Below are 26668 nucleotides of genomic sequence, written 5' to 3'. Positions count from 1 at the left end.
TATGTATGAGAAAATGAAATCAATAATTTTAAAATCAGCATAAAAATACTCAAAATTTATCAAGTAACCCTAGATCTGGTGAAGTCATTAGTTGTTCCAAAACAGTTCTCATCTAATGACACATAACAACCATACAGCATACTTTTAAAAAGAGTGAATTTTGAGTCTTACTTAAAATACTGTATCTCATAGCAAAACTGTAACACTCCTCTTAGCTGTACTTCTATAAAAAGATGCACCGAGTTCCTATTTGAGAAGAATGCCTGCTACTCCACTGCTAAACATTTACTCTGTTCCTGTATTATCCGTTTTTCCTTCAATATTATAATGGAATCCCACAGATCTATTGACTTCAGCCTACTCAGTTTTCTAACAGTTCTTCTCAGCTAAAGACCAATATTCCACTTCTCTTCTTAAACAGAGAAAATACTGTGACACCCAAAACAACACCCATGTGCCGAACAATCCCTCTGTTAACTGTTGATCCCACTGCTGGAACACTACTAAGCATGCCTTCCCTATTATTTTATCTACATACATGATAGCACAGTTACTAGTCAGTAATCATCAAGGTATGAATGCTTTGATGATAGTTTTAAGTACTTATTATTCAGAGTAAGAACTGTTTACCTTTTTGTAACCATTAACAGATCTGTACTGTTGACCATAGCATGTGCAATATATCTCAGTTTTGCAAATCTTCCATTTTCAATTTTCTAAAAGAGATAAAAGTTTCATACCTTTGAATATGCTAATATAAATTAATATGCTAATTTTGTGCTAAAAATGTGTTTATTCTCCAAAAGTCAAAGTCAGGTATTACTAATAGATCTGTGACAGTTAAAGTTCAAAATTACATATGATTATTTAGTTGCTGTTAATATAGCCATGCAGATGAAAATCAATAACCAAAACTGTCAAAGAATAATTTCTCAGAACATTTCAGGAATCAGTTTTCTACATACTTTTAATACACACCAAACTTCTGCTAATACAATTCTGAGACAAAAACAAAAGAAATAGGGATTAATTTCCTAATTTATGTTAGGTCACCTCCAAAACACTGGAATATCTAACTCAGGGAACAAATCTATACTTAACTGTATACAAGAACCCACTGTCATGTAAATACTGGGAATTAATACTGCCCTTGAGGCAATACTTATTTTCTCCATATTCTTGTTTCCCCCTGAATTTACTTCATCTTGCCCCGTAATTACTGTCAATATTGTAACAGAGTATTCTTTCATGGGTATTCTTTAATGGGCAATGATTTTAAAATATTAATGACAACAGATGAATAATTTTTAGAAACAGAGGCTCTGTAACTTTAACATGACTTGCCAACCATTGGATATCTGACTTTCTGAGCAATGAGTGATTAAATTAGTGATTGAATTAAGATTGCTGTATCTGAGTTGGAAACTGACTCCTTGCATGCTTCCCATCTGTTGCAGATTGAAATAAAAAAAAATTAGTATAAGCCAGTATGATTCAAGAAACCCTTAACTACACACATAATGCTTCAGATATGTATGCCAATATTAAAAAAAAAAATATGTCGGTTAGTTCTCAATGCTGTTAAAATAGCAAAACCATTTAACGAGCATCCATCACCACTAAAATGATAAAGACATTTAATTAGACATACCCTACAACTTCAAATTTAGTTGCATGGGTAACTTCACTTGCCGAAACATACTTTTTTGAATCATGCTTTCCCCTAAAGACACTAATTCTTTAGTAACATCAAGAACCTTTGATTAACAGGCTCCCAAAAGAGATTTCCATAAGCTCTCAGGAAGTTCAGACTTTCTACATAGTAACTCTGTTGGGCTACATAATCACAGCTATGGCTCACATGCCTACTTACATAAGTCACTGCTTGAATTTCTGCAAAAGCAAGAGTCAGGGGCAGGATGAATACAGCATGAAGAATGGTATAAGAAATGAGGAATTAAGGGCTTGGAAACTCCTTATTCAAGCTTTGTCTAGGGGTTGCCACACTCCCATTTGTTCCAGAACACAACATGTTGGATGGTTAGAACACAGACAAGGCTGTATGGACAGACAGCATGGATAGGATACATGATCCTACGGGTCAGGTCTAGTTCTATTTCCTGATGGATGTTAAGTGTTAGTGGCCTTGCAAGAAAGACAGGGAAAGGGGATAGAAAGCTGACAGAAAGTTACAGAAATAAAGTATGTGGAAAAAGCAAGGGTGGTTCAGTAGAGATAACAAATACACATCATTGCATTTAATCTGAAAGACTCTGTGACAAGGCTGGAAGTTTCTCTTACTGACAAAACACATTATAAATATTCCACAACATGACCAGTATCTCTCTTATTACAAACAATTATAGGGAAGCATTAGCAATTCAGCCTTATGAGGGTGGAGAGGATCTGTAGTCTTTCTCCTGCATCAAGGAAGGTAGCTTCCTTATCCTTTGCATCACATTGAGGTAAGGCTCTCAATCCGAAAGTTAATCCTCTTTAAGTGGGACTTAATAGAGTGAAGTTACCTCTTTCTCTCTTTTCATTAGCCTGCAAGTTAGTTTTCAACAAGCCATCTCACCCAACTGTAATTGATGATGAACTGAGATTTATGAAAGTTATTAAGGAAGTACAGTACTTAACTACCACACAGGTTGCAATCCTAAACAAAAGCTATTTAAATGTCCATCAATTCCACAAAAAGTTTTTCATTCTACTAAGAATGTCAGAATGTAGTATGTGCTCACCTAATTACTCCTCATTGTTAGCAATCAATCTTATGATGGTAAACTCAAAGTTATCTATATGCTGTAAGATAGAACACAGATAACTTTGTAGATACAAAGTACCTACAAACTTTGTTCTGTAGACTGTAGTCTAGAGTTTTGTAGACAACTGGGAAATAAAGCACAGGAAAATTCTTCACAGTAGTTTTGCAAAGGTAATGCATCTGTGCCAATGCTGAGCAGTAACTACTTCTAAATATTCTGCCTTTAGATTTTTCTGCCCTTCATTTACAATCTGTATCCCTTCTAGCGTTATACTTGCACCTGTTCATTAGGAAATATATCATGGAAGGATATGCCAAATCACTGCTGATAATTCCTATAGCAGTATCACTACTGCACTCTATGAAGTGCCTTATAAAACTCAAACATAAAAGGATACATAGATGTATAAATAGACTTTTAAAACAATTCTACAGCATTTCACTACTATTTGCAGAAAAACAGCAACTTAGGACCACTGTTTGGTGATGCAAAACTGTTACAGTTAACATTGATCAATCATTGTTCAATATGTTTCACTACTGTAAGAGAAAAAATACTAATTTTTAAAACACAACTTCTGTATTTCAAATTAAAAGTGGTTTAATAGCCTGATTACTTTAGTACATGTTGTTGTTCATTGACTAGACACAGAAAAGGAATGAATCTATTGAATAAAGACGCTCCGGCAGCTGTTAAATTTGAAGTAATCCAAGCGTAAGTTCTCTTCTGTGCAAATTACTCTTACCTGTAGTACAAATGCTTAAATGTCAATGCAGTAACCTAACAGTAGATGTGATCTGTGCAGAGATGGATATGCAAATGCGCTCAGTGTCTTTAAAGTGCCACTTCTGTGTTTGGAAAGATTCTTAATCACACCACATGCTTCTGATTTACTGAGAAGCAAGCACAGAGGCATTTGACAATGAAATGGGTCAGTAGTGGAGACAAAACTTAAAATGTATGAAACTTAGTTATAGTTCTAGAAAATACTAGCAGTACCTGTGGTACAAAATTCAGAATGTTTGATATACTTCTTGAATCATCCCAACTGAAATATTTAAAAAAACCCAAACAAAAAAATCTGTAAGAACTGTTGCAAGTTAAAAAAGGGTTATAAATCTGCTGTTAGTTTCTCTTTCTGCTCAGATTCACTTTTTCAATTGGATTTTAGATTGCCAATGTACTTCCTTATTAACTGATTACTGTCCAGACATTTACGTTTTAAAGGCGATTCACTGTTCTTGCTAGAAACTCTAATACTGAATATACCTTTCAGTTCAAATTATAAAGTAACTTCCTCCAAAGGTGTAAAATTGCTACTTCCATCAGACTAACCTGGTAAAATTGCACACCTCATCTTCACCCCAGAAACATTTAATAACTGTAAGCAGTGCCCAGTTCACTTGATAGAACTAACTTGAATGTGTGTGAGAAAAGGAGGAAAACTGTCACACAAAACAAAATAAACAAACAAACAAAAGTATCATTCTACAAACAGCAAAGCTTTTGTCAATGCACCCTAGTGCCTGAATTCAAGATTCTGTTCAGTCATGCAGAGCAGCAACTCCAAAATCAACCCAGTTTTGCCAAAATGAACAGAAATTTGTGGTCAAGGTTAACATTCCAATCTAATGTCACAGTATGCAGGACAGCAAAAACTGGGACAGCAGTTTTTTGTCAGAATATGAAGCTTCTGTTTCACAACAGAAATGTTTGTCTATGTTGACTGCAGAATTATCTTGGTCAATTTTTGATCTCAGTACCAAGAGAATTCATTCTATGAGCTGAACAATGAAACCATACTGATTTACACTTCCACTATGATGACCACATCTAGATGTTCTTTATGTTTCCTGTCAATACAACCAAAGTTCTCAGATTTGTAGCTTTTTAAGTGATTACTGTATTGGCAGGGAAATGGCAAAATATTTCAATTTGCTTTTCTGTTTTCTCTGTCAGCTAACAAGCTGGTATATACTTTACCTAGGACATTTCTAGTTTTTACTTGCTTTTCCACCATGAAAAGCATTTGTTTTAGTCAAACAAGACAAGATGAAAACTGAGTCATGGAACAAACTTCCATGTTCTTCTGAAACAACTGCTGTTAGCTGTTCTCAGCAAGCTTCCTCTAAATGTACACAAGTCTTCTATTTAGAGATGAACAATGACTATATAATAATAATCCAAATTTGCACATTTAAGTGGTAAGGATCTTGCTATTTCCTTTAACCTAGACACATTTCATCCTTTGGAAAATGACAGCACTGAATCAAGGGGCCAGCAAAGTAGATGGCATGCATGAATGGATGCCTGGCAGGATTCTGGACAATGCCAGGCAAAAATGAATTTACTTTGAACTTTGGAAATTATCTCTCCCTATAATTCTATGAAGTGAAATGTCAGTTTGAGAATACTCCACAATAGAGATGTTTATGCTTTAATCTGAACCCAAGCCAAGAGAGGTGAGGGAAGAAGAGAAAGGAGTATGACTTCTTCCTGCTTCTCAGATGTTCCTCCTGGCAAACTGAAGTTTGAGTACTATTAAACAACAGTCTGTTCAATCCATTCCAACATTCTACCACCTGATCTGAAGCTTACCTCATGACCAAAACCAGATCATTGAACACCTGAGCTGAACACCTTCACCACAGTAGGACACAGTATTGAAGCACAGCTTTTGAAGGTTTGTCTTCTCTACAAGCCTACATCCACTGCAGCATAGATGAGAAGCAACCTTACCCAACACTGTAAAAGAGCCTTCACAAACCCATACACTATACAGGTAAATTAAAAATAATAAAAAAAAAGGTTTGAATTTATTTTGGCTTTGAGTAGGCACTGAGATGTGACACAGAGAACTCCACTGATTTCATGATGTCAAATGTTAATGGCATCATGAATGTTCATAAGCATTAAACTACCTTATCTTTCAGCTTTATTCCCTGGGAGGGCAAAGACCAGTGATTTCTGGCAGTTCTATACCTTCTGTAAATAACTAATAACAACAAAGGTATAAACAATGTATTAAATGATCCCAGAAATATCTATAGTATCCTTCTGAAGTGGCTTAAGCTTACAGAATCTCCTGAGAAAACCAGAAGACCAAAGAACCCTAATCAAAAGGGTACGTACCAGATAACATCAGAGATAAAAAGCACAGCAAATTCTTCACCTCAGCAATGCGTAACATGTAACCTCATTACCATTATAGACGTCACTAAAAGAGTAAAATTAAACACTTGGAAAAAGCTGAATCATCAACTTGTTCTGTAGGTGACAGCAGAAATCTTGGCAACCTCAGCTGAAAGGCTGCCACTTAGTCTTGAGGATTTCAGCAGCTGTACTGGATGTCAAATTTAACTGACCAGTGAAAAAGTGGGAGTAAAAATTGTGCAGCCAAAAGTTAAACTATTAATATATATAATAGTAAAAATGGGGGAGGAGGGATGGGGAGCAATCAAAAGGTGGTCTCTATTTTTTGTATGTTATTGTAAATCCCCAAGTAAAACAATCTCTAAATCGTTTTAGAGTTAGAGGTTTTTGTGTGTTAGGTTGCTGGGGCTTTTTGATTGTTTGGGTTGGTTTTTGGTGGTTTTTTTTTCCCATTTTTGGTGACTTAAAGAGCACCAGTTTTGGCTAGTTACCTATTAAACTTCTCAGAAGTTTTGGTTCCATGACTTAGAGAAATTATATCTGAGGCAATACAATTTTTTGTTATCCTAAATCCAAATTATTTGTTTATGCAATGTATATTCAGAAGGAACTAGACTCAAGGCAGAATCAAATAAAATACTTGTGCAAAATCACTACTTCTTTTTTCTTACATAAAACCTTCAAAAATAGTACTATATACCATGAAAGAGATACCCTATGGTATTAATCATATTTGCCAAATACGCTGGCACTTTTTATTTTTTACTTTTTTATTTTTTTAAATAGCATACTACAACCTTTCGATTTAATGAGTAAAGAAAGAAGTCCTCTTAGTTATGTTTCAGTGGAACCTGAATTAGCGATACCTGACCCAGAAGTACTACCATTCATGCAGAATTTTACTTCCACATTCTTAAATGATTTGTAAAATTGTAAGTTAGAAAATTTAAAAGTTAAGCAAACTTGACAGAAAAAAAGCTTTTATTTCTAAAAGAAAACAACAATATTTGTGTTTCTGCAGGAAATCTTTTTCAGTCACAAATGATTAAATTTATTTCTAAAGCTGTTGCAGAATGAATTAAAAATGCTTTGTTCTAAAACTGACATGCATTGTCGTGCAAGACAGGTCACTATAGAAGAAAAACAAAATTTTATAGGAAGAAAAAAGAAATTGCACTAAAAAGCCAAAGTGAAAAAGAAAATGTCAGGTAACATTCAAATCACCAAAATCCAGTAAAGTTACTAAAATGCAGGTGTAACTTGTCTAATTTCCTCAACTTTTAAACATGATGTCTTTTTTCAGTATGAAAGATCAAAAAAAAATTCTACATTCTTAAAAAAAAAAAAAAGAAGAAAGAAAGATCCATTTGTATCTAAAATACTTGAAATCCTAACAAACCACAATAGTCTTGCACCTACTCTGGAAAGACATCCTTTTGAGATGACATTACAAAATAAGTAGCAATACATAACCTGTAGCAATGTTAAGAACCAGTAGTTTCAGCTAAAACAAGCTCTCAAGTTGATATTGTCCCCTATTATCTGAGAGATTATAGGCATATATATATATATATATATATATATGTTTACTTGGCTCATTGCCAAAAAGGTCAGACTGTACACCAGCTTTTGAACGCATAAGGCCAGAATAAGCTGTCTTATGGATTCTAATGGCTCTTCTCTCAGAATTTTTATAACTGGAAGAAAACAGACCACGAAGGACATGATACCGCCTTTGGTAAATTTGCAAACATTTCAGAAGCTCTTATTGTTGGTCTAGAGCAATTCTACTCCTTCAGCTGCTGGCAGAAGAATTAATTCTTAATAGAGCACTTATCGGTACCTAAATATCTATTTGCAAGAGATATGTAAAATGTAATGCAAAAATGTGCATTTAGCAACAAACCACACACACACACAAAAAAACACCAAACAAAAACCCACAAAAAAAAAAAAAAAAACAAAAAAAAATCACAACAAAAAAGCAAAATCTGTGCAAGCATTTCAGTGAATACGGAATAAAACATTTTTAAAAGAAAGAAATACCTTGAAAAGCCATACAGAAGAACTTACAATACAGAATTGTAGCGCTTCAATGTTACTTTTACCCCACGTGTGAACATAAATAAAAAACTAAATATTTTTGCATGTTACATATGCTTCACTACATAGAGCCTTGCAAAAGTACTGCTGTTTTCTCCATCTGTCTGTGATTTTACATAGGGTTTAGTTTTGGGGTGAGTTTTTTGCTTTCTTTGTTGCTATGAGAATGAAAATATTGATTTAAGAACCACATAATATATGGTCTCAAGCAAAAAAAAAAAAATCATTATTTTCCACATCTAAGAATTCCAAAGGATACACAAAATAAGAATTTAAAAATTAAAGTAAACCAAATGATAAATGAAAAATTAAAACTTTATGTTAAATGCTCCTTTCAAAATACACGTATTTTATCTTTTAAAGACTTCTATAGGCTATTTAGTGTTTTCACATAATCTAGTTCCAGGAAACATGAGAAACAATGTGGAACAGAACAGATGAATCCATTTTAGATATACTTTAGACATGTTTATTGTTAAAAAGAAAGGCAGACAAAATACTTTTGAAATATGAAATAAAGAAAACAGTCAAACAGCATTTTAACACCAGTAATGACTGTACAACCCAGTAAAGTTTTACTAAGCATTTAAAAGCATTCCATCTAGCAAATTATAATCAAAACCTGTCAAACACATAAATGCAAAAACATTAAATACACTTGATAAAAACATATCTGGAAATAAACTCTAAGTCACGGTATTACTATTTCTTCCTATTATTCAATACTACTTTCACCTCATGTCCAGTTTTAGGTGTAAGACTACTTTTATTATACTCTTTGCTCCTTTGCTTAGCACTTATCATCATACAGTTTATTTCCCCGCATTTTTTGCACAGTTTCAAAAATAAGAATTTAGTATCAGACAACCCCATCTTCTCAGTGGAATTATAGCAGCAACATTTAATACTTTAAGGTCAAAAGTGACAAAAGCAATGTATATCGATTACAGTCCATATTATCCTAACTGTCATCATCATCATCATCATCACTACTACTGTGAGTCTTAGTCCATTCCCTGTAGGCCTGTCTTTTCTGAAAGCATGGTAAAGGAAGAAGAAAGCAGAAGTGTTAGTTCAGAAGTATTAGTTTGTCTGGCAAGTTTGTTAATTAAAGCAAAATAAATCCCCAGAAAACAAAGAAATTCTGAAGCAGCATCCTAGTTTAGGACACAGTATGAGCATAACGAATCTCCTATATCCTACTTCCTTTAATTAACATATACAAGTTCTAAACCACCAGAAGAAATTTTATTCCAATCTAACCCATTAATCATCGAAAATACTACAACACAGTGACTGCAGCGGGACCAGTCACCAGACCTGTATACATGGAAATAATGCAAAAAGGGAGAATAATCTTTTTTCCCTGTAAGGAAACATTACACTATTCCAATTGCCTCAGACTGGGGACATGTAATACATTCAGACTCATGCAAAAGAATTATCAGTAAACAGAAATGTTACAAAGTAAAACATTAGTACATTTCAGGGTAAAGAAAGAGTAAGGAATGAAACATACTGTATCAAAAATCAACGTCTGACCAAAAAAGAAAAAAAAAGCAGCAATTCAGTATTTTCTGATTTGACTGTCTACAGGGAGGATTACAACACTCTTTAGAGCTTTCATAACATTTCTTGATGAGTAGTTCTGCCCTAGAATTATAATTGGTAGTGAAAACTAATATGAAACATACTATTTTTTAACTTTAGCACTTTCAAAATGGTGGCTGTCATCAAAAATTTGACAGGCATGCTTTTGTAAGTTGGATTTTGAAGGTGGTGGTACTGTACCCAACCAAACAGCAGAAAAACTAAAATTACATATTACATTGTAGAATTTTTAAAAGGTTTCTCAGAAAAACAAAACAAAAACCAAGACGTGAACATGTACAAATTTAAGAAGCAAAAGCAATGCAAAGTCATTAGAGAAGTTGGCACATTAGAGCTCACTCTGTTGGCTTGCTAGTGTTTGGTTTAGTGGTACACTTTAGGGCAGAGAAAGGGAAGCTTTGGAATTCATTTTCATGAAAGAGAAGGAAGGTTATGCCATTCATCGTGTTACTACTGGCATGAGTTGCCAGTTGTAGCTTTTAATTATGCTTTAGTTAAGGGAATACTGCTTTATAATACTAGCTTTAAACTGGAGAGCGTGGACTAAAGCTACCTCATTACAAGAAAAGCAGAGGCATACATACTACTTATTCTCAAAAGAACTTTCACACTCTGCTGAACTAGATCACCAGTGAATGGTATAGCAAACATTGCTGAGATGCCCGAAAAAGGACAATCCTCTTCTACCAGAAAACAAAAGACACACTGATAAAATGCAGAAGAAAGAGTCAGCCTCACTGGAACTTGACATGAAACAAACAGCAATGGTAATTCTCAAAATAGTCTAAAATTCATCTTATTTACTTCTCCAAAAAAAGTTATTTCTATATGACTTCTCCAACTCTTCCTTGGCACACTGAATTCTTGAAAGTTTATTCAAAAAATTCTGTTTACATTCATGCAATCACTAATTACTACTTTATTTCTTATGTTTTAGTATTTCTAAATTGCAATTTTACTTCAAACAGAGAATAAAATAGAAACTTTTTAAGCTGCATAACAGTAAGATTATTTTACTTTTATATCTGAATCAAATTTGTTAAATGGCAGCTAAATTATCCTGCTCAGCATCTTCATGCAAGTAGATTCCACTAGAAAAATGTTTATGTCCTTTCGATGACTGTAGTACAATAGAGATACACCTATTTTAAGAGTTTAAAAATCTGCTTTACATAAAATTGATATTAAAAAGTCACTGCTTAAGATGTGTATTATAAATTTACTGAAAAAAGTATCTTTAGCATCACAGTTTATCAAAGGTAAAAAGACAAATGTTTTTCTTCTTTCAAAAGGTTTTCTATCTTGCACAAACCTCTACAGATACACTTTAACTTAGTGTATAAAATAAAGTGCATACAATGCTATAAATTATGGTGTCTTCCTCAGAAGCTGTATCACAGAAACTAAACCACTGAAGTGGTAATGAGCTAAGAAATTAAATGAAACTTACTGACTACTGAGTCACTAAGTAAGAGGTGGCAGGGAATTTAAGAAATGGGAAATACGGCAAAATATTTATTTCAACATATGATGAGCTTAAATGTATGTCAAATTATCTTTCACTTCCTTCACCTGTAACATTTGACTTCCGGTCCCATCTCTTAATCTGTAAGGTCTAATAACTCCATCTTCACCAAAGAAGCGAGGTGGGCGCAGGCTTATCACATCTTCTGATGAATCTGTAACTCTAACAACAAAGTCACAGCTTTAAGGTATGTGTCGTCATCTCTACTCAGCTATAATATTTAGCAAAGGCTCTAAATTATTTTTAAATGCAAATTAAATTCAAGTACTAGCAAAACATCTGTGCTGTCTATGTATGTACTTTTGCATAAAAGTAGACATTTGAGTACATATTCCAAAGATTTTACTCAGAAATCTATTTCAGAGAATGATTATTAGAAAATTCAGTGGCATGGGGTAGCACACACTTACTTAGTGTCTAAATATTGTACTTCGAAACTTCAACATTAAAGACTTCTGTGTCATACAAACTTCTACTTTGATATTTTTCTTGCATCTCTCTGCTAAAGAACTTAGAGTGGAAAATAAGAGACCAGCAACCTTACAACAACAGAAGTGGTCTGGCTTACTAAGGGCCATTAAACAGCTGTATCCAGACAAAGCTACTAAATGCCCCCTCAAAACACTTTCTCCTACTACTTAAACATTACAGTGTGAAATAATGTACAGAAACAGGTTTATGAAAGCGAGACTATCACAGTATTCAATATGCAGCCCTAACAGTTCTCAGTCTGAACAATCAGGACAGATCCTGGCACGATCAAATAGTACTGGAACTCATATAGTAGCAATAACATAAAATGTAATTTTTGACCTAAGAAACCCTTTTTTCCCCTGTATTTTGGATACAAAGGAAAAATCAGAAATTGAAGGAAGCCTGACTGTTGAGGATTTTACACTAGTTTCTTTGGTAAAGATAGAAATGCCTGAGATTTGATACTGTGTTTTTTAAATGCTATCAATTGGGTGTTTTTAAAGAGCCACCTATTTATTGTATCAATAAGAATAGCGTAAGGTTTTTTTCCTAACTCATCTTTACTAATGACAAAGTTGAAAGATGCAGGAACACTGACACAAAAGTGATAAAAAGATATAACGCACTGCTGCAACTATTATTGTCTGTTTCATGGTGTATGTCATTCTTCACACTTATTTTACTTACTTCTTAATACCCTGAAATGTGCTGCTTGCCATGTCTATGATTCCTCCAGTAGGCCTAGCTACTGCTCCCACTAAGCCTTTTCCAACACCTTTGAAAAAACCAGCTGCTCCTTCTTTCTGAGCTCCTAAAACGATTAAATGCAGAAGATAATTATAAAGCACTGAAGTTTTATTACACTCATAGCAAACTTTATTATCATTTAATTACCTAATATACAATCACAGTCTCTCCACAGAAATTTCATGTAAACAACATTTTAACTAGAAGTCAATACAAAAAAGTAAACCTCGACAGTTTTATAACTTAAGATTTATGTCCCATCAAGTATCAAGAATTTACCATCATATGAACAGATAATGCATCAGAAGACCTAAACTTACCTCTTATTGGTTTCGTAACTATTCCTGTTATGCCACTGACAAAACCCTGCCAAGAGAAATGAAAAACATTATAAATATGCTTTCAGATTATAGTTTTCATTTTTCTTCACTGAATAGCCTCAAAATACATTTGTTGGTATTCTAAAATTCACTACAAGTTAATAGAATGAGCAGCAGCTGCTTCACAGTTCTTCTCTTCTGTCCTCACATATTTTTATTTATCACTCAATTGGGCCGCCATATATTTGCAAAAAAAAAAGAAATAAAATAAAGGGTAACTATGTCAGCCTCTGTGTTTGTTACTCTTGCCTGAATAAAATTCATTAATCTTTTAACTTTTTCTCCTTACAGAAACTAATCCTTTTCCTCCACGAGTGATACCCTCTCTCAGACCAGTGGGCTGTTTATTCATGGCTTCTCTCCTTTTCTGCTGGTAATCCTCATCCATAGTTATCGCAGCTACTCCTTTTGCCATAGCACCAGTGATTCTTGATGCAGCACCAGCTAATCCACCTATTGGAAAATAAAGCAAATTAAAATGCCAATGCAATTTACAAGAACTCACCTAGATTGCTTACTATTAAGTATACTACCATGATAATGCTGAAGCTTACCAACAGCTCCCCCTACAAGTGCTTTGAATCCTAGTGCCATTCCTTCTACAAATTCTTCAGGACCCTGGATGGCTCCCTAGGAGGAAAAAGGACACATTTATGTCAAGCTTCAAATATATTTGAAAGTGTGTAATGTGTATTATGTTTTCATTGTAATTCTATCTAACAAAGACAGCACAAACATGAGACAAAGTGATAAAATGTCAAAGTGACCACAGGAACACTGGTGAGAAAGACTTTTTATAGCAATAGTTCACTCCCTGATGTCCACTTATTTTAAGGCAAATTGAAAAGAGCAGATTTATTTTAAAATAAGTCTTTTGTGAATTAAGTTAAATGGGCTACTATCTTGTTTTTATCTCACTTGAGCATTCCAGTAACTTTTCCTGGCACTTTCAGTTTAAATTTTCAATCCTAATCTAAACTTAAAAACAGAAAAGGCATTAATATATCCACATTTTCAATCTATTTCGTATCTATTTCCTTGTCTTACATTTCATAAGTCAGGAGATTTTTACCTGGTAAGGTTCATAGAAGAATGCTTCTACTCCTTCAGACAAGCCTCTTATGAATCCAAATGGATTACCCAAGACATCAAGGCCAAGAATAAGAACATACATCTGTTTAATAGCCTGTAATAAAAATGGTGATCAGTGAAAATATTTCAGAAATTACATTAAACCGAAGGCAAACAGTGTTATATCCAGATTTTTTAAAACAAAACACTAGTTTAATATGAAACCCTAAAATTTACTTGGAAAAAGTAGTAGCATTGTAAAGTATCTTACAGTGAGTAAATCATATTAAGTCAGCCAAAAAAAAATATTACTTCTTACAAGCGTATAAATGACATTAATGTTCTCGAGATTTTACAAAGCAAGCACATTACCTAGACTTTTCTCATGCTACCAGGCAAAACTTGGTCTGATTGGATATGCTGAGAAAATTTTGGTTGTTACTGCAAAACATCACATCTGTATCTATATGAAGTGCAATTTAAGATTTCAAATATTCCTGGCCAGGAAAAGAAAGGGCCAGAGAACAACAGTAATTTGGTCACCAGTTAAAGCCCTCTGTAGGTCTTTTTCTCCTTTAAAGATGGACAGAGCACCTAACTAGTACCGCCAAAGAATCCCTTATAATTAATGATGGATGGATAGAAGAGGACTAATCTTTTATACAAAAGCATTTCTCTACTAGATTGTCTCCAACTGGATGACAGGACCTGAAAAGTACACAAGGGCCAAAGAGGGATCAGAATTCATTTACTACTGATGTCCAAGAAAAAGCATCAATGTTTTGGTGCCAATTCTGCTCTATCAGAGTGGCACTGTGTTTGCTTCCACTTCCCTTTCCACCAAGTTGTTTTGTTAGCCATGCCACAATTCCCCTTGTCATAATTCAGAAAAAGTACTTACCCTCAAAGTAAATGTAATAGAATTCAACTCATGCATGAGTGATTTGTTTTCTATGCGTCTGTGCACTTAACATTTGGACAAACATTTAAGGCTGAAAGTAATTTTATTTTCATAGAACCAAAGCATACAGCAGCACTTTCAAAACAAATATGCTGATATACTGAAATTTACTTATGCTAACCTGTTTCGAATAATGCCTTACAACTGCTGATTGGAGCTGTTGTGTAGTACAGATGTGATAGCTGAGTTCAAAGAATGCCAACCTAAAAAAAGAAAACACCAAAAAATAAACCCCAAAAAAAGTCTTTATTAAGCAGAGCAAAATAAAATCTAACATACATAATACTGATTTAGTCTTTAGAAGTAACCTTTATAATAATATTTTTAACCTACTTGAAGACAACATCTTGCACATCTGTGAGGGTGGCCCCTATACTCTTCAGCAGGAGATTCAAGGACTGAAGTGGTATCAATTCTTTCTTTCTTTCTTCTTTGTTACTGTCTTCACCACCCGTACTGAGTGAAAAGCTTAAGTGTAACTAAAGAATAAAAATGAGGTTGGGAAATAACATAGCTAGTTATTAGGAGTATTGTATTTATACCTTTATAATCTCTTAGGCAATTTAGACATTGAGACAAAATATTCCTAATCTTAACTGAAACCAGACTGACTTCATAATAGAGAACATAAATACATCATGTATAGATACAATAAAAATCAAACAAAAAAACCTCCATCGATGTTTAAAGTCAAACTGAATAACTGGAACTACCTTTAAGAAAACAAGAAGTTGAAATTGCTTACTCATATTTTCAAACAAGGTCTCCAGAATCTTTTAGCTATAATTTAGGTTATATTAGCTTGTTTCCAAAACATTTTGTCTCCGTAAGTAATAACTAAATTCAAAGCAGGCTGAAAATGATAATGTAGCATGGTGTCCAAGAAAGAATGAGAAACAAAAACCTAAAAAGAATTCAACATTAACAGAAGTTTTACTTGTGGGGCATGTATACAAGTGGGATATGTACACAAGAAAAACCCACCTGTGCAGACCTAAAGTAACTGAAGTATTTGTTTCACAAGAATTAAGGGGACAATCTCAAAAGAGAATAATACTCAGAAAAAATTCTCAAAGGGCTCTATAGTGCATAAGCATATTCAGCAGTTTTCAAACTCAGACAAAAAGAAGTTACACCTGTTTCCATTTCTCTGAAGACAACACTATGTGTCATTCATTAAGGGTATAACAGACCTTAACTGTAGCTCATCTTAAAGATACATAGCTCATAGTGTGGAATCACTGGCACTTAATTCACAGCTCTATATTGACTTTATAACCTTTAACGACTAATATTTTATTAGAACCTGAAGCCTAATAATTCCATTCTGTGTCCTCTCTGTCATCTTTTTTGTTAAACGTGACTGAATACATTCAAAGATAAGCTTTTATCTTCTTTGATACAAAGTGTTCACTTTGTTACCTTAACAGTAAAGGGCATTTTGCTTTTGTCCAAGTTCTGAGCAGTTTTTGTAGTAAAACAACTGGAGACATACCTATGAACACCTAAATGAAGCTACAGTGAAACAGCTACTAAGTACAGTTGGAATGCATTAGGCTAAGCCATTTACATAAAGCTACCCAAGCATTTTCCTGTTCCAATAGCAGACCAATTCTAACATCTTAACAAATACTGTAAAGAGGTGAAAGCCAAATCATTCTTTGATCCCTTTCCCATGGAATGGAGGGAAGATTCTTTTATTAAGAAGTGCTATAAATCCTACAATGTACCATAACGGTTTTAACAAGAATTAAAAAAATAATGAGGACAAGTAAGCTAAAAAATGCATGAGAGCTAGATTTGGGCAAAAAGACTCTGGTTTCCATGTAAGTATGCACCTACTATTCAACAGCTGGCCTGAGTGTTTACAAGAATGGGGAAATAACCAAAAGTAGATTTTACTGGAGTCAAAACCCAAAACTGCTTTACCAGTAAGTAACAATAAATCAGAAAAAGTCATTGCACAGTTACTCTGGCTGTATATGCCTTTTAGAATTTGCCTCATAACCCAATCCAAAACACACTGCACAGACAAACTACAGCATTTTGCAAATATAAATTTGCAAATACCATTTTAAATAATAAAAAGAATTACTGTATATGAAGAAAGATGTGGATAGGAATGAAGTAATGAACTACTCACGTAAATATTTAATAAATACTGTTAATGTAAACCCCATGTAAGTAAATGGTACCAATGGATGCGCTACTCCAGAACATTTTTGTTTTATTTTTGATCATCAATTATAGAACAGTTTGGGTTGGAAAGGGCCTTAAAAAGCTCATCTAGTTCACCCTGTAATGTTTTTTCATTTCCAGTGCCTACTATCCTGCATAAGACAAATATCATAGAATCATACAATAGTTAAGGTTGGAAAGGACCTTAAGATCATCTAGTTCCAACCCCCCTGCCATGGGCAGGGACACCTCACACTAAACCATGCCACCCAAGGCTCTGTCCAACCTGGCCTTGAACACTGCCAGGGATGGAGCATTCACAACTTCGCTGGGCAACCCATTCCAGTGCCTCACCACCCTAACAGGAAAGAATTTCTTCCTTCTATCCAATCTAAGCTTCCCCTGTTTAAGTTTTAACCCATTACCTCTTGTCCTGTCACTACAGTCCCTAATGAAGAGTCCCTCTCCAGCATCCCTATAGGCCCCCTTCAGATACTGGAAGGCTGCTCTGAGGTCTCCACGCAGCCTTCTCTTCTCCAGGCTGAACAGCCCCAACTTTCTCAGCCTATCTGAGGCTATAGGAAGTGCTCCAGTCCCCTGATCATCCTCGTGGCCCTCCTCTGGACTTGTTCCAACAGTTCCATGTCCTTTTTATGTTGAGGACACCAGAACTGCACACAATACTCCAAGTGAGGTCTCACGAGAGCAGAGTAGAGGGGCAGGATCATCTCCTTGGACCTGCTGGTCACGCTTCTTTTGATGCAGCCCAGGATATGGTTTTCTTTAATTAAAGCTTTAGTTAAGAGAGAAAACACAGGCTATACAATGAGAAGTTATACCTTAATTGGAGAGATATGGAAGTATTCATACAAGCTGATTTGTGACGTATCCATTGATGATACACTCATCAGTTCTTCTTGAAGAGATTCAACATCCTTTCTGAAAAGTTCTAGCTGTGAATGCATTTTCAAAAAACATTAAAATTTGCATTATATAAAACTACTATGACAAACATGTATCTGTCACTGAGATGCTACTCATTGACCAGTACTACTTATACTCTCCTAGCTTATTTTTTTTACTTAAGGAGCTAGCATTTTAGAGGACTTTTTTTATACGAACAGGAAGAAACATACGTATAAAGAGACAATACAAGATACATGTATTTAATAGTAAAAAAACAAGTTAAAATTATTTTTATAAAAGCTCAAATACCAAATATTTTCTTCTACTTAAACAACAAAACAGCCAGAGCACTAAATATCAAGTAGGGATGAAATCCTAAAACCATGCCTTGCAAATCCACTGAAAACAAAGTGCAGAGGAGGGCCTTCACTAATTTCTGGATCCAGTGGGTCAGCTAACAATGCTTAACTTATCATTCCACTGGGAGGGGATTAAAAAAAAAAAAAAAAGTATTTTTTCCACTACAAAACCATGCATTGAAAATTAAGGTAAATTCTTCAAACTACCACAATAACCTAGAATTCACTGGTATTTAATTTTTACTTTTTTGAATAAGCTACATTAAGAAAAAAAGCATTATTTTTATTTCTTTCCCATCTTAATTACCTGATCCTTCCTTCAGGCACTAGTAAGACCAAGTAATCTACAACAGCACTTGTTTCATTCTTTTCAGAAGGTTCTGAAGCCTGCTTTGCATATGATGCAAGAAGAAGATATGAGAAAGAATTTACTGTTTGCCTCTGCCAACTGTAACTCTTAAAAACCTCACAGGTGCCTACTGGCCCCAGACACAGCAATTAATCAGTATTATGAACACAGAAGACTAAGGGTTTTTTAAATTTTTTTAAATACAAATTTCATAATTACAAACTTTAAAAATCTTTAAATAACAAAATGTTTCTACCTGTTGGTCACTCAGCACATCAGTGCGTGTAAAGAATTCAACCAGTGCATATAGGAAGCCAAGGTCTAATCTGAGATCCATCTCTTGAATCAGGACCTTAAAATACCTACAGATGAAATAAAACCCAGTTATTAAGGTCTTTTGCAATAATGTGTAACATACAAAACTTAATCTAAAGTATTCAGTACACACATATTGAATTCAGGGTTTTTTTGTGTTATTAGGGTGTTGTGGGTTTTTTTTTGGTTTGGTTTTGTTGTTGGGTTTTTTTTGAGAGATTCACCACTGCTGGTGGAAAGAAGGCTCCCCATAGTGGTGTAAGATAAATGCATTTCCCCTAACCAGAACTATTTTAGTCAAGTAGCAGCATTTAAAACTGTATATAGCACTGTTTTTATTAAATTAAAATTAAAAATCTGCATTAAAAAGACACTTTAAAATTCTTGCTTTACTCTGCAATTACATGTATAATAGAGGGGCCTGACTTTTATAAGTGCTGTGACCTTTCTGAGAAAGAGTTGGTGTAAAACTATCTAGCATTACTTTCACCCTTGTAACAATTTTAATTTTAAAGCTCCATTAAACATGATCATTTGCAGAAAAGATGGAACATGTCAAAATACTTACTTAATATGAGATATTTCTGAATGTCCTGCAGTTCTCATGACAATACTGACATCAGTAAATGGTTTTGGTGCTATAAAGTTGTAAAACAAGAGGAGATCAGCATAGATTTTTATGTGATAGAATACCTTCATAATTTTTAATACGAAAATGTCATACATGTTCAGGATTTTCTCAATCCTGTAATGTAGAACTACATAATGGATATGACGGGCAAACAAATACGGGAAAAGAGCAGGAACAGAAAGAAACAGGAAGACAAGAATGAAATGAACCTTCAAAATTGCATTTCACTGATCTATGAAAAGGTGCCATTTTTAATTTTAAAATTAATCTAATTATTGATCTAATCTTAGATTTATATACTTTCCCTAGTCATGGAATAAGAGTTTGCAATGCCTGATACAAGAATTAAAAATAAATAAATAATCTGCAAATTTATGCACTGTAATTTGAAATTGACTGCATTTAGAACAAACACCTAACGGCTTATTATTTTCTGTAGAAAATTCATAGCAGTGTTCTGTCTCAATTCAGAATCCTTTTTGACATTACTCTGGTTTTCCAAGTGACCTTGCACTTAACAAGTTAATGAAAGATTGTACCTGATCACATAGTATACTGACATTAAGCTTTATGCTCCAAGTAATGGAGAAGTCTTAAAGCTATATACAAAATAGGCAAAATATAACTTGCCATGTACAGAGTTTATAAATGATGCCTCACATAGCAATTCTCAGCTTAGACCAGCACACATTTCTTATTAGTTTACTTGAGATAGATTACTAGGTTGTCTAATGCGTGCAAGCAAAAAAACAACTAAACTCAAAATACCCAAACCCCAAGATGATTAAGGTAAACAATTTATTTAGGGCAGTAGGGAAAATCAGATTACTAAAGATGAAAAGTGAATCTTCATTGCCCCAGAACTCCAAAGGCAGGTTATACAGAAATGGTGCAACAGATTCACTACCATTAAGATAAGCAACAATTTGATCATTTGTTTTCAACAGGCAACTCTTCCATATTAGTCAGCATTAAGTTCCAGTTGTGGTCTGAATGCAACCAGTAAGAGTCCCTTTTAAACTTGATGACCTTTCAAATTACATTCTCAAAGAGAGCTGAATTAATGTGTCAAGAATATCTGCTTAAAAGGTATGATATAGAAGGATAGAAAAAAATTTGTTTTCTTCTGTTTCCTGTATCTCTTCTTTGTAAAGCAAGCTGCTTCTCTATCTGTAATATTAGTATTTGTTATCTGTAGTTAGTAAGCTTTTAAAAACTTCATCTGATAAAACTGACATAGTTAAATTCAGTATAAGCAAGTTATCTTGTCATTTCAGACGTATGGATTATGTTAAACTCGAAACAAACCTGAATCCAAGGTGATGGACTTTGGAGGTTTAATAGGATAGAACACAAAGGGAAATATGGCTCCAGGAATCTGGTTTTGTATCTAATAGGGGGTAAGGACAGCACAAGTCGCAGCATGTTAGCTTTTCAATAGTGAAATATTTCAAAATCAAGAATTATGAACACCAACTCAAAACCAGAAAAAAAAAAGCTGCTGTTGTGGTTCAAAATATCTCTTAAAAATTAAATCATCCAATCCCAACAATCTAGAAATGCTTCTATAAGTCAGTGGTAATAATAAATGGTCCACAGAATTTTTGTGAAGGATTTGGTTTTAACAACTTTAACATAGGCAGAACAAGAAACCATACCTATGATTCTATCTTTTGCTGGTTATAAAGAAAAGCCATAAGAAAAAGCATGGAAGATGAATGGTAAATATTTTCCCTAAACAGCCATAGCTGTCTGGATTTTTTTTTCCCAAAACCATGTAAGTAATATTTACAAAGATGTAGAAGCAGTGATGTAAAAACCAATGAGTACAATTAAATCCAAAACAGAAAAAAATCCAAACAACTCTAAAGCCAAATCCAAGTTCCCATGGAAGTTGCTTTTTCTTAATAAATAAGACACTGGGTTTTTTTTCTACAAAACTCACCTGTATCCTGTAAATTTGAATTCTGACAGATTTCTGATGTGCAGATGAGCTGTATTCTACTTTTAAAGCTGGCAGATAATTCCTTCTAATAGGAATCTCATGTGGTTGTTGAATTTTCATATTCATTCCATTAGGAGTTAAACACACCTATTGTATTATTGAAGAAAATTTAGAATGCTATGTGTTTCAAAAGACTGCTTTTTAAAATATACTGTAAAGTGTACACTGTTTATTTCATTAACATTGTAGACAGCTTAGCAGAAAAAGCTTGGAGCTTTTAAGTTTGATGTTGTAACTTTATTTACAATGATCTAATTTTGCCATAAATCTCAATAGAAGTAAAACTACAAAATACTGCATTATTTGGGGGGCTGCAGTTTAATATATGGCTTTCTAGAGTAAAGGCAGAGTAATATAACATAATGGTCAATGACAGATAAAAAATGGCTCATTTACCTTTTACTCATTGGAATTGTGTTGGAGGTATCTATAACTTCTCTAGAGATAAGGACAGCAGCATTTAGAGCATAATGTGCTTCTAAATTACAGAATATTTTCTGGAATCTTTTAATATTTATGCAGTTGAATGGCACAGTTTATTTATCCCACAATAACGCACTTGAAAAGATTTTGCACTAAACCAAACAGACTTTAAGACTAGCACCCTGCCCACCTTCCCAGTATAATGAACCAAATGCAAAGCTTCTTTACTATAGCTTTAAGGGTATTTAGTCCCTGCAAAAATGTTACACTTCAAAGACAGATGCTAACAACAAAGTCTATAATAAGCTTTCAAACATTTCTCAAGGTTTTTTCCAAATATTTTTTTTTCTACACAGAGATAAAGAGGGTTTTCAAATGGATTAGGTAAATCAATCATCTCAATTTTCACTGGAAGTTTCTTCAAAGATAGCAAAACTGACACATTATCTTTTTTCTGTGTATACATGAAAACAATAGAAAACTGTTAATATTACCAAAACATTTGATTCCAGCTCAATAATCTTATTTTCTGATGGAGTTAGCTCACTGTAATCTTTGAATTCTTGTTCTAATTTATCAGTCTGCTTAACACTCATTGGTCTCCATCTTGACTTCTTCTTGGGTTTTGTTTCCCAAACTACATCAGAACTTTGAAAACAAAACAAAGGACCAACAGAGAATGATTAGCTATTTCAAAACAAGTTTCACCTACCATACCATGGCTTTTAATAGGTTATAACTGGAGAATGAGAAACTACACCATAAAGAACTACTGTAGTAGATAAAAGTGACCCAAAGCACCCACTGCCTTCTTGGTACTGAATGGAAGCCAGTCTCTCCAATACAATGCAAAAACCAAAAGTTAATAGCATATCTCCCTGCTTTAATGAAAATGGGCTTGTAAGGACACTTAATCAGAAAGCTCAGTTTCAACAGCACTGCCAGCCATTATTCTGCTACAGTGAATAGTAAAAATTGTGAAACTCTGAACTTCAAGTTGAGATGAAATGCCTCTTAAACTGCCTCTTATTTTTGATGGCTAGTTCCTTCACTTTTTCTGTCTAAACCAATAGATGGTGATTTTGGTACACATGCATCCTCTACCAATTTTACAGTTTTGTTTTGGATTTTTTTTTCTTTGTAGTTTTGTTGCCTTTTTGTGGACTTTTTTCTTTTTTGTTTGGGTTGTTTCCAATTTTTTTTATTTTTTTTTATTTTTAACTGTATCCCAAAAATCAGTTCTTTTGTCTCTTACTTCTATTATGAATAAAACATTAAAAAAATTAACCATTCTTAGATGGTACTGGACTCTTTCTGCTTAATTCCACTGCTTCTGCGAGAAGCTCGTGTCTGATTTCACCCAAAGGCACACAACAGGGGACAAACCAACACTATCAGACAGGTGTAGGCTATTTCCCCTTTCCACAGGTTACTCTATAGCCCATACACACAGATGTCCAGACACAGCTCCCTAATCCAATCCCTTTTAGCTACATGTCTGTCTGTATCAACACATCAATGGCAGAATCACACCACCCCCCCGACCCCCCCCCAAAAAGAATAGGTGAGCAAAAGGGCAAAACAACAGCTACAAAATAGAGTACTACCTTGAAATTGCGGGGAATTTTCCCTTATTTTCCTCTTCCCCAAACCCCACAATATGACGCCAGAACTACCATATGAAACTTGTTTCTGCATCGTTTGATACACACAAAACCTGTTCTTTTTGTAACAACACTGTCACAAATGGGAATGTTTTGAAATATAGGGTTTTCTTCACTGAAACGAGGGAATAATCTCTTGCCTTTAAAAAGACCTTTCAGGAGTTTGATATCCACTCGGGTTTTAACAGGAAAAGAGTAAGCACTGCTAGACTACTGACTATGGATGACTGCTTACAAAAAACAGATTCAGTGAAATCTTAACACTACTTTGAACCTAGGCAATTGGCTGCCACTTTTAACGGAGTGTTTCAACTACCTAGATAGTTATCAGAGCTCAGTTTGGCAGGTGAGGGCAAGGATTGGGATTTTAGTTGTGATTAAGAGATGTGAATGAGTATATATGTATGTGAAGTTTTTTGCTTGTTTTGCAGTGTGATGCAAAGAATCAAGAGGAAAAATACCCTCACTCTAGCAACTTCATGGCTATGAATATATAGAAGTATGTCTCAAGCATTACATATTTCCTTTTCTGCTTCCCTCTGAGATGTTATAGTAAAAACCTAAAGTATTAGAGCCTTGGAGTCACCATAATTTCTCAGTCAAAACTAAAAAGAACTGCAAGCTCTTACTGCATCAGAATTTTCAACACAGAATTCAGCACTTGTTTTTATAATAAAGACCTAAAAATCCACTGACACAAACTACCCACAGACCTTATTCCTTAAAACTCTACTATGATTCCCCAGAATACATGAACTGGAAATACTTCTTTTCAATCTACTGGGAGTTTTGACATACAGAGTTTCAATTCTGTGTAGCAAAACCACATACATCCAGTTACAGAAAGCATATGCATTAATATAAGAGTGAAAACATTTCTCTTTACAACAAGAAAACATGGTTATTTAGTTCTAAATACCCTCACCCAGAACTCTTTTTCCTCTTCAATCACACCCAAAATTTCAAAATTTAATTCTGTGAAGTTAAAAAATTTTAGACAGTTAGATACAAAATAAGTTACCTTGTTATTCCAATGTAGGACACCTCCTGCTTTGTATAATTATTTACTAACGAAATTCCAACATCTTGCAAAGACAGAACAATTTCTTGCTCTGCTAGTTCTGCTTTTACACTTTCATAAGCCAATTTAAATACATTCACGTTATCAGTGATCAGGACAATGCGCTGCAAACCTTCAAAAAATGACACTAAATAGACCACTTTTCTAGAGTCCAGGCGGAGTGTTTCCATTTTGTCCTATGAACAAGAGAAGAAAATTCTTTATAACTCTATTCATCATTCTGCTACTACACAAGCAAATCCAGAAGTCTTAGCATGATAATAGGCGATATTTTTTTTAGTGGTATAGGGAAATAATTAAATTAGGAAGCTTTACAACAGTCTCACACAAAAACACTTCTGAACTGAAGACAATACTGGCACAAGCTCCAGAAAACAATGTTGTTACTGTCACACTCATTGTATATAGAATTTCACACATACACAGATGAAAAGGATACTAAATTAGCATTAAAAGGCAATTTAGGTAATAAACGTACCTCTTTCGGGGTGATTTCCTCAATTCTATTTCCACATTTCCATTTCAATTTTCTAGATCCTGCTGGGTCCACCCAAGTATACAGTACTGCCTTATTTGGCTGAAGACAGTCTTCCAATTCACTAAGGGAACTAGAACAAAAGTTAAAAACGAAACATAAAATTAAAATGTCAATAATCTTTTTCTGTGCCCGTGATATCTATATTCTAGCATTTCAACAACTTTTTTAAAATAATAAAAATGAAAACATTCTGCATAAAAAACTACACACAAAACCATTTGCAGTAATAAATAATAAACCCAGTATTTAGACTTCAAAATAATATATGTACTTCATCAATAAAGTATACACAGTAGATTGTAATTACTTATTTTCTTCCCCACTTGTGATTAACAAGGGAAGCAGTAGAGAAAAAAGACAGTGGAGCTTGCAAGCTGAAAGGAAAACTCATTATTTTCTCTCCTATTTGCTGAAGGGAAAAAGTGCAGTGTTTAGTATATGGATTCAGGAGATGTTTGCAGACAAACAGATTTTAAACTCCATTCTCCCTCACACAGAGTTAAAAACTGGCAGAACTGCTTCTACAGCTCTCTGAAAAAAGCCTACCCCAGGAGACGAAGTGGAAAGCAAACTGCTAATCTCTTCTCACTGGGATCCAGTGATAGCACATGTCGGAATGGTCTGAAGCTGTGCCAGGACTGGACATAAGGAAGCATTTCTTTACCAAGAGCGGACCAACCTCATACACCACAGAGAGGTGGGGAATGCCCACACCTGTCAGCTTTTCAGAGGCATTTGGACAATGCCCTTAACAACATGCTTTAGCTTTTGGTCAGCCCTGAATTGATCAGGCAGTTGGACTAGATAATCACTGTAGGTCCCTTCCAGCTAAAATATTCTATTCCTCAGAGTTAATTACAAAAGTACCTGTATTAAAGAATTACTTCAATTAATTATTTAAATTACATAAATTACTTATTAAATTTACACAGGGATGCCCAATCCAGGTATGTGCCCCTATCAGGAAGTCCACAAAATTCATATAGAAAGAGAACAGAGAGGCTCCTTAGCTCACAAAACAGCTTTTTTACTTGTAGAAACAGACATCTAGCACTAAATAATACTGCTCTGTTAACTATTCATTCTCTTCAACTTAGAAAAAGAGATTTATTTTTTTACTGCTTTGACAAATTTAGGGCATCTTTAGAAATAGGCATACTTACAATACATGAAATAACAGTTCACAATGCTCTGTGCAGACACCTACTCTAAAATTCTTACATACCTTTGTCCATACTCAATGATTTCCTCTTTAGTATGGTTTATTAACAGAAATGGAGCTGCACCATCATGGTAATTAGCAAAGGTAATCACTGTAGAATGTTCAGTCACGTTAACATCCACTGTAATTCCTCCAAGCTATCAGACACAAAAATTATAAAGTAAGTTACAGTGGAATTAATTTCTAATAAAGCAAATCTAATCT

General features: G+C 34.3%; 1 protein-coding gene across 7 annotated transcripts in view; it reads right to left on the bottom strand.

Annotated features, from left to right (window-relative positions):
• The window catches only part of VPS13A (vacuolar protein sorting 13 homolog A), a 103407-nt gene that overhangs the window by 7128 nt on the left and 69611 nt on the right, over positions 1-26668 (bottom strand). For 4 of the 7 annotated variants that reach the window (XM_061370296.1, XM_061370298.1, XM_061370299.1 and 1 more), the window contains 18 exons: positions 26468-26601; positions 25183-25312; positions 24645-24880; positions 22454-22607; positions 21477-21623; positions 20840-20921; positions 19469-19538; positions 18842-18947; positions 17811-17924; positions 15127-15272; positions 14915-14996; positions 13834-13947; positions 13316-13391; positions 13051-13214; positions 12702-12747; positions 12322-12445; positions 11208-11322; positions 631-716 (listed from right to left, as the gene is read on the bottom strand). In XM_061370296.1, coding sequence (XP_061226280.1) covers positions 631-716; positions 11208-11322; positions 12322-12445; positions 12702-12747; positions 13051-13214; positions 13316-13391; positions 13834-13947; positions 14915-14996; positions 15127-15272; positions 17811-17924; positions 18842-18947; positions 19469-19538; positions 20840-20921; positions 21477-21623; positions 22454-22607; positions 24645-24880; positions 25183-25312; positions 26468-26601 — 2126 coding nt within the window. Of the gene's footprint in view, positions 1-630; positions 717-8482; positions 9058-9580; positions 10341-11207; positions 11323-12321; positions 12446-12701; positions 12748-13050; positions 13215-13315; positions 13392-13833; positions 13948-14914; positions 14997-15126; positions 15273-17810; positions 17925-18841; positions 18948-19468; positions 19539-20839; positions 20922-21476; positions 21624-22453; positions 22608-24644; positions 24881-25182; positions 25313-26467; positions 26602-26668 lie in introns of those variants that run through there. The other 3 variants (XM_061370301.1, XM_061370302.1, XM_061370300.1) reach the window with 2 other exon arrangements.

Source organism: Neopsephotus bourkii, unplaced genomic scaffold (assembly GCF_033783945.1).
Source record: "Neopsephotus bourkii isolate Nb327-2 ecotype Australia unplaced genomic scaffold, CSIRO-AGI_Nbou_v1 NB_1535, whole genome shotgun sequence".
In the NCBI taxonomy this organism is placed as follows: Eukaryota; Metazoa; Chordata; class Aves; order Psittaciformes; family Psittacidae; genus Neopsephotus; species Neopsephotus bourkii.
Note: the sequence above shows the minus strand (reverse complement) of the source record. Positions and strands in the feature narration are given on the sequence as shown.